This window comes from Atta colombica, unplaced genomic scaffold (genome assembly GCF_001594045.1).
Source record: "Atta colombica isolate Treedump-2 unplaced genomic scaffold, Acol1.0 scaffold78, whole genome shotgun sequence".
In the NCBI taxonomy this organism is placed as follows: domain Eukaryota; kingdom Metazoa; phylum Arthropoda; class Insecta; order Hymenoptera; family Formicidae; genus Atta; species Atta colombica.
Window position 1 is genome coordinate 609,883 of NW_017259570.1, and position 7,765 is coordinate 617,647.

The window sequence follows — 7,765 nt, forward strand, 5'->3', positions numbered from 1 at the left end:
TATGGTTGCACTATTCTCTGATTCTCAATTGGAACATGTATACATCCATCATCTGTAGAATTTAAATAGAAAAAAATACAGAAATAATTCTTCTTCCACATACAACACCATAATTAGAAATAATAAGTAATATTTGATATTAATATAAAATTGTTATTAATAATGTATCAATTTTTATCTTTTAAAATGATATTTGATGTTTTTGAAATTTTCATTTTAGTAAAATCTAATAAAATATTAACAATGAGATCAAGTTGATAAAATAACTATATTATATGCTGAATGGTTAAACACGATAGTTCTTATTTATAGATTAATCAATTGTATTCAACCATTCTGTGAACAGTCGATTGATTGTGTATTTTGAAACGAAGTGAAAACTAGTGAAAATTACAAGTCAAATTTATAAGTCAAATATATTAAGTATGTTGACCACTGAAATAAATATTCTAGTGAATTTGTTCGCTTTTGTAATTTTAATCTTTCAAGATACACGATCAACTCCCTGACTAGTTGCTTTGTCTACTTTGTTTATTGTTAGTTTCTAAATGGATCTAAATATAGAAACTATACTTTAATCATACTAAAAAATCTTAAGCCTGTATCAGACTAGAAATTGAAATTAAATTTGACTAATTAAATCAAATTTTACTAAACTTAATATTTATTTTTCTTTCTTCTAAATGGTTAAATTTCAATCCAATCTCAATTTCAGTTTATAGTTTGATACAGACTTAAACCCTTTAGTATGATTAGTTTCTATATTTAGATCCATTTAGAAATTTAAGTTATTTAAGTTTTCTGTGCTGAATGTTATGAATTGAATGACTAGCTAAATCTGAGACTCATTACTAAACATGTAATTAATGTAATTAAAATAATTTAACTTATCTAAACATGTAATTAATTTTATCTGATTAATAGACGCAAAATTAATTTCAAGAAACTAAAATGGCAACTCATGTAAGAGAGAATGAACACTAAGTTTAGTTATCTATTAACAATTGTACAGATCACACCACAATCAACTCCATAGAAAAAATGGTCTTTTCCTTTAGAACGAGAGTTACCTAACAATCAATTGGAAATTGAACTCAGTTTAGTTTTTAAAAGGTTAAAAATAAATATATATAACTTAACAATGTTAAATAACTAAGAAAGAGACAAAGCAGCTAGCAATTTGTACCATTCAATATAATTCCTCCTTGTTATCAAATAAGTTAATTGCTTCTTCGGTTGTAATATGTTCAGTTGTAAGATATTCAGTTGTAATATGTTCAGTGTCTTTATCTAATTCAACATTATGTATTTTTCTTCGAAGCGTTCGCTCACAGGGAAAAGGAATATGTTGCTCTAGAATCTGTTGGTACCCAACACTGCCACATGCACGTCTTAACTGAATAGCTCGTTTAACTGTCTCATCGGACCATTCTCGGCAATTCATTTTTGGATTGGTGAGAACCCTAATCTGATCTTCATTGAAGACTTCTCCTAATCTACCTCTTAACTTGTTGTAAATTTGATTTTCTTGCCTCAATTTTTTCAAACGTTTCTCTGATCTTATCTTGTATAGATAACTCTTTCTTATTATCTTGTTAAACAACTCTTCGCGTTTTTTCATAGCGTCTTGAAGTTGCTCACACTTACTTTTGCTCTTTACCAACAACTGCTTCAATTCCTGACATCGTTTTTTCCAGTCTATTTCTTCCTTAACGTTCGTAAACATACTTAAAAGATCTTCCGGTTGTTTATCGTTTAATTGCTTAATATTGTTCGAGTGTAATTGATACTGATAATTTATTTTTACATTTCCTTCATTTGTCATGCTTGCAATAAGCATGTTTATGACATTGTTTTTGTTGTAATTTTCTGATAAAACAGGAATATCTTGCGACACAGAAACATCTTGTGGCACAGAAATATCTTGTAACACAGAAATATCTTGTGGTACAAAAACATCTTGTGGCACAGGAATATCTTCTGGCACAGATACAATGTGTGGCACAGAAGAAGAAATCACAGGTACAGCATTATATTTTAGTTTGCGTTTGCCATCACAACGATCTTTCTCCCACATGTCTTTGGTGAAATGTATCTGTTTATAAATAGACAGATTCGTTAATCCATTCTACAAACAGTAACAATAAAAATTCAAATAAATCATACCTCACATATTCGACTATGCATACTGGGTGTCCAATTCGGTCTACCAATACTGGCGATCCACTGTTTTTTCCGATCAGGGTTTGAAGGAAAGTTTCTCATCAAAAATCCCTTTCTATTCGAATTGTTGCAACCGGGGACGCAACAACCCGTCATCCTGTGCGAAATCAATCCAGAAAACAATGATAATTTTTCGCGATAACGAGATCTCTGATATTGTCAATTATTTGTCGGATTTTTCGAGATTTGATATCAATGAAACTTGCTTATGTTGTAACTATCCGCTACTTTTATAGCATGATACAAGTAGACAAGTGCTATGCCATGCTATGCTTCAGTCTGCTCGTAACTAAAGCAAGAAGTTTGCGCATAGCCACGCACTGACCTTATTTTTCGCCATTTTAAAACAACATTTAAAATATATATGGCTCGCGTGCTTGACATAAAATTTGAAATGATTGCAAATAATCAAGTTCTAATATAAATTAAGTAAATTAAATAAATAATAAATGATAATAAGTAATTACCAATAGAGTATTAATTATTTAATATGCAGAAAACTGAGTTTTACTGTCATAACAAGTATTGAAATCAATTCACCTGAAAACGGCGGTCTACAAAGTCAAGCTCTGATTGGCTGCAGCAATTAAACATACGCAAGAACATGAGTGACCAAATAGCAATCGATGATTGGTTGGATCAAAAGATAAGGACCAATCATCTTTGATTAGATCTGTTCGCGTGTTTGCACTTTTTACACTCAGCTTCTTCACTTTCTACAAGTCTGTTCGGTTTGCTAAATTTAAATTTGCTCATGCAAGAAGTTGAGATAAAAAGAATAGATCTTTAGGTAAACTAGGTTATAGGAATGTAAACATATGTTTTTTGGCAGTGCATATATTAAAATTGAAAGATGTCGAAAGTATTGGGAAAAATGAAAAAAATAGGAAAGATGGGCAAGAAGGTGGTCGAGAAAGTCGATCACTCGTCAAAACTGCGCGTGAATATTCCCGCGGGATTGGCATCAGCCGCACCGCCACTTGGCTCCCAGCTCGGTCAGGTTAGAATCACGCTGAACTTCAATAGAAAGAAAAAAAAAATTTGATTTCTTTGTACTCTCTTTCTCTCTCTTTCTCTCTCTTAATTCCTTTGTTGTAAAAATTTGTTGTCCTCTCCTAAATTTTATTTCTAATCTTTTTTCTGACAGTAATAATGCTAGATTTGCAAGATCTACTCGTCTTCAACAGCATCTAATGTGGATGATTTTGATTCCAGAGGAACATCAACATCGAAAAATTCTGCAAGGATTTCAATAATAAGACAGGCAATATCAAGGAAGGCATTCCTTTACCATGTCGTGTGAAAGTGAAGTCTGACAGATCATATGATCTAGTAATCCATAAACCACCGACAACATATTACTTGAAACAGGCTGCTGGAATACAGAAAGGAAGAATAAAGAAGGGTACGAGTATTAATCTTCCTTTCAACTTGATAATTTAAATTCTCAGTCGCAGCTACTTTTTTATTAATGTTTCACTGTAGATCGACTGTCGAAATTGCCTTCAATTTTCTTGTAGTATTCTTTAAAAATGAAAAACAACATTACCAGATTTGATCCTCGTGGCAAAAATTAATTGCTATTATCAAAATTTCTAGTTTTATATTTGCTTAAAAAAAAAAAGTCAAATTTAATTCTTTCCAAAAAATTTAAGATTTTGAGTAATTAACTACAGATTTGATCAAAAAATCAGAGAGGTGATAATCATGTTATCCTTAATTTATTGCTTTGCCCTTGGAGTATAAAATAATTGTTGTAGTTCCTTGATATTCAATAGAGAAATAATATAACATGAATATATGAGAAGATAATAAAAAAGATTCATGAATATCTTTTTGTAGGTGAAGTAGCTGGCAAGATAACTCTTAAACATTTATATGAGATCGCCAAAATTAAGCTGGAGGATCCACCCAATGCATTGTTAAATTTAGAACAAATGTGTCAAATGATTGTCGGCATTGCTCATACATGTGGCATCGAAATCGTGCGTGAAATAGATCCAGAAGAATATAACCAGTTTTTGAAGGATAGAGAAGTGGAAGTTTTGCGATATCGTGAGCAGCTTCAATTAGCTAAAGAAAGCAAAGTTCTTAGAACAAACTAATCTATGACTAGAATATTTTTGTTCCTATTGTAATTATATATGTATATAATAAACAGCGACTCTTTTAACAAAGATTTATTTATTACAAAAATACTTAAATTTGTTATATCTTTCTTCAACTTTAATGACTAATTAAAAGATAAACTGATGTATAAAATGTACATTTTTTATAGGTTACTATGTACAAATACATGAATTGTTTACATTCAGTAAAAAAAAATAAATAGACTTCTCTTGGAAAAAAAAAAAAATTTTTAATATAGACATTTACAAGAAGCGTATTCAATTGATAGACTGGCTTTTTGTTAAAAAGGATAAAAGTCCTTTGTCCATAGAGAATTGACCGAGTTGTTTAGGTCGAAGTGTATCAGGCCCAGATACATATAATAGAATGATAATTTAAGAAGCGCCCAGCGTTCAGCTAACGACACCCAGCATTTATCCCATGCACTCGAGCATTGTCGGAACTTCTCGCCATATACAGAACGCACGCAACACTTGGACATTTCTATTATGGCCGTCATCCTGGATTGAGTATGCAGCGAATACTCGATAGAGCGCATGAGATCGTTGGTTTTAAGAATCAACAGCATTTGCCGATTGACACGGTCCAGCACATTGCTGATTTGCGGCAGCAAGTTTGGGACATTCTGCTGAAACATCTCCTTCTCGCTAATGTCATAGCGAGTTTTACGCACGCCTGACATAATCGTTTCCCAAGTTCTGCCCGACACCATAACTGACAGCAGACCGTAGTAATCCTCAACACCGAGACGACCGCAGTATTTCTTCATAGCTACTCGATCGCTGTCGAGAATCGCCAGCCATAGCTTTGAATAGTCCCAGCGAAATTGATCGGATAGATCGGCGTAAAGACCGTGATCCAGCAGAATGATTTCCGCCTGGGAGTCGCGATTGCGCACTAGGATGTTACCGGGATGCGGATCCGAATGAACGAAACCTTCAATAAAGATCATGTGGCTATACAGACGACCGAGCTTGCTGGTGATCTCGTATGGATTCAACTGATGATCATGCATGTACTCTAGGTCATTCACTTGTCCGCCCTCCAGGAACTCCATTGTGAGCACGCGGGATGACGACAAGTCCCAGTATATTTTTGGTACTTTTAGCCAATGATAGTTCTTGAAAAGCCTTTGTACCTTCTCGGCATTCTCGCCCTCCTGAGTAAAGTTCAACTCTTGAGGAATGTTCCTCTTTGTCTCTTTGACTAGCCAGTCAAATTTGAAATCCGGAAATATCAGCGACGTAATGCGCACCAAAGTCGACATGGTCTTAATGTCAACATAAGAGTTACTCTTGACTGCACGATGCTGTACCTTCACGGCTACCACATCGCCATTTTTCAGCATGGCTCTGTGCACCTGTGCGAGACTAGCAGTACCCAGAGGTTCTGGGTCGATGCTCTGAAATATCTCATACGGAGACCTCTTAAAATCCTCCTTAATAACGGTAAGTACGTCATTGAACGAGGACTGAGGTGCCGCATTATGCAGTACACGCATGGTGTGTACATATTCCTGGGGCAACAGATAATCGAGCGCACCTATATGCTGACCTACCTTGATGTACACTCCTTTATTGGTACAACAAAGCTCTAAGAGTTTCTGCGCTCCATACTTGTGAGCATTTGATTTCAGCTGCAAGTACTCCGGTGATGTTTTATCCAATTTACTATCATATAATTCTCTCTTATAATAACGGCCTATGTCAAACACTGTTAGTGCAGCACGGCTTAAGCGTACAATACCAATGGCACTGATATCATACTCATTTGTTCTAAGAGATGCCAGAGTACCCAATCCAACTGTTCCAATAACAACGGTTTTGAACAGCCTTCTGGATGTAAACATCGCCATTCGGTTGACAGATCGTCCTTTTCTTTTAACTGAGAAAAAAAACTACGAATTGTAAAATATATTTTCTCTTAAGATACTTTAGAAACATAATACTTTAGAAAACATTACATAATCAGTAAAACATTACATAATCAGTAAAACATTACATAATCAGTATAATTATAAAATTGCACTAACCTAAAATGATGATGATTAAAAATAAATTCGCGCGATACGAGAGCGTTTCATGGCATCGAAACTGACAAACTGAAGAATAGTGAGGAGTATAAATTTTAGAAAGTGATTAAGCTAACCTCGTTTGTATTCTACATATCTACCAGAACGAGTCTTGTGATCGAACAATTCTGTGCCAATTTTATGTGTATTTTCAGGCAAGGTTATAAATACACGATACTTTTACAAACGATCGCTAAACAGTTAGATCAACTTGGATTTATCGATTTTCTATTCAACCACGTGTCACTGCGTGTCATTAGGGGTGCGTTCCGTTTCTTATATGAAGCACATAAGTATTTAGTGCATGGGAGTATGGAGTGCAGGGTACGTTCCGTTTCTCCAATACTCCATGCGGTTTTAATAACGGAACGGATTCGCAGTGAATTCATGTAGTGAACATGGAATTTAAAATTGATTGAATTACAAATGCATTCAATAATGTTACATCTTTTTTGACAAAAGAAGAAGAATTTATATTTTTCGAGCAGCACTTATCTTATTCTGCAGGAAAAGAAAAATAAAACATTTTACCAAAATGTCCAAAAAGGATGTTTAATATCTATTTCTAAAATATTAGAAATTTAACAAAAATTTTACAGATTATTATTCTTACATATTCAGATACTTATAACAAAATCCGAAATAGATTCACTGTGAAGCAACTTAGTTATAAGAGTTTAAAATATAAAGATTTTAAGGTTAGATTTGAGATACTGTCAAAAATTTTTCATTTTTTTCAGAAATAATTAGCAATAGAAATTCAAAAGTACATTTCTACATTTTAATTATGAGTAAATGATAAGATTCTGTATACAATTTTTATTATTCAAACTATATGAAAATGGTATATATTCGTCAAAATCAAATTTCAGAAACTTTTTGCTACAATTATAATATCCTTCTAAAGTTCGTTATTTTAACTTTCCTCTACCTATCTTGTAAGAATATAACTAATGTAAACTTAACTCTATTATAATCTACTATTTTATATTCAGGAATTTAAAACGATATGAAAAATAGCGGTAATATATCAATACATTAATTTTTCAGTATTATATAAATCAGGGACTAAAAACCGATATTCTATAGCGGTATACGCAAAATCGAGATCCAAATATCAATATTGGATGTTAAATACCAGTATTCAATCAAAATTTTCATAATATCAGTATACGCATAATTTTTCCGTAATACCAGAGTATTATACCATATATATATATATTAAGTGTACAACTTTGCTTTCACTGTTTTTTTTCCGAAATTCGAGGCTTTATTGTAAAAAACTGGTTATACACTTATGATTCAAAGTATTGTCCATCGCTGGCCACTACTTTCTCCCAT

The 7,765-nt window shown here is 33.0% G+C and overlaps 3 protein-coding genes across 3 annotated transcripts; 1 reads left to right on the plus strand and 2 right to left on the minus strand.

The window, feature by feature from the left end:
* Window positions 1-1,189: 1,189 nt before the first annotated feature.
* On the minus strand, window positions 1,190-2,490 carry LOC108692635 (THAP domain-containing protein 1-like). Its single transcript, XM_018200980.1, has 2 exons — window positions 2,167-2,490; window positions 1,190-2,095 (listed from the first exon to the last, which is right to left on the minus strand). The coding sequence occupies exons 1-2, from the start codon at window positions 2,317-2,319 to the stop codon at window positions 1,190-1,192; spliced, it is 1,059 nt and encodes a 352-aa protein (XP_018056469.1). The 5' UTR covers window positions 2,320-2,490.
* Window positions 2,491-3,010: 520 nt separating this feature from the next.
* On the plus strand, window positions 3,011-4,382 carry LOC108692637 (39S ribosomal protein L11, mitochondrial). The gene is made up of 3 exons (XM_018200983.1): window positions 3,011-3,223; window positions 3,439-3,628; window positions 4,066-4,382. The coding sequence occupies exons 1-3, from the start codon at window positions 3,077-3,079 to the stop codon at window positions 4,326-4,328; spliced, it is 600 nt and encodes a 199-aa protein (XP_018056472.1). The 5' UTR covers window positions 3,011-3,076; the 3' UTR covers window positions 4,329-4,382.
* Window positions 4,383-4,631: 249 nt separating this feature from the next.
* Window positions 4,632-6,681, minus strand: LOC108692673 (uncharacterized aarF domain-containing protein kinase 1). The gene is made up of 2 exons (XM_018201036.1): window positions 6,386-6,681; window positions 4,632-6,237 (listed from the first exon to the last, which is right to left on the minus strand). Exon 2 carries the CDS (start codon window positions 6,206-6,208, stop codon window positions 4,634-4,636), a length of 1,575 nt encoding a protein of 524 aa, XP_018056525.1. The 5' UTR covers window positions 6,209-6,237; window positions 6,386-6,681; the 3' UTR covers window positions 4,632-4,633.
* Window positions 6,682-7,765: the final 1,084 nt, after the last annotated feature.

Excerpts from the sequence above, each read along its gene's own strand:
- LOC108692635 (XM_018200980.1), bottom strand. The coding sequence starts at position 2,319 with ATGACGGGTTGTTGCGTCCCCGGTTGCAACAATTCGAATAGAAAGGGA. Across the intron at positions 2,096-2,166 it reads TGCATAGTCGAATATGTGAG|ATACATTTCACCAAAGACAT; the intron begins GTATGATTTATT and ends ATTTATAAACAG.
- LOC108692637 (XM_018200983.1), top strand. The coding sequence starts at position 3,077 with ATGTCGAAAGTATTGGGAAAAATGAAAAAAATAGGAAAGATGGGCAAG. Across the intron at positions 3,224-3,438 it reads TTGGCTCCCAGCTCGGTCAG|AGGAACATCAACATCGAAAA; the intron begins GTTAGAATCACG and ends TTTTGATTCCAG. Across the intron at positions 3,629-4,065 it reads GAAAGGAAGAATAAAGAAGG|GTGAAGTAGCTGGCAAGATA; the intron begins GTACGAGTATTA and ends ATCTTTTTGTAG.
- LOC108692673 (XM_018201036.1), bottom strand. The coding sequence starts at position 6,208 with ATGGCGATGTTTACATCCAGAAGGCTGTTCAAAACCGTTGTTATTGGA.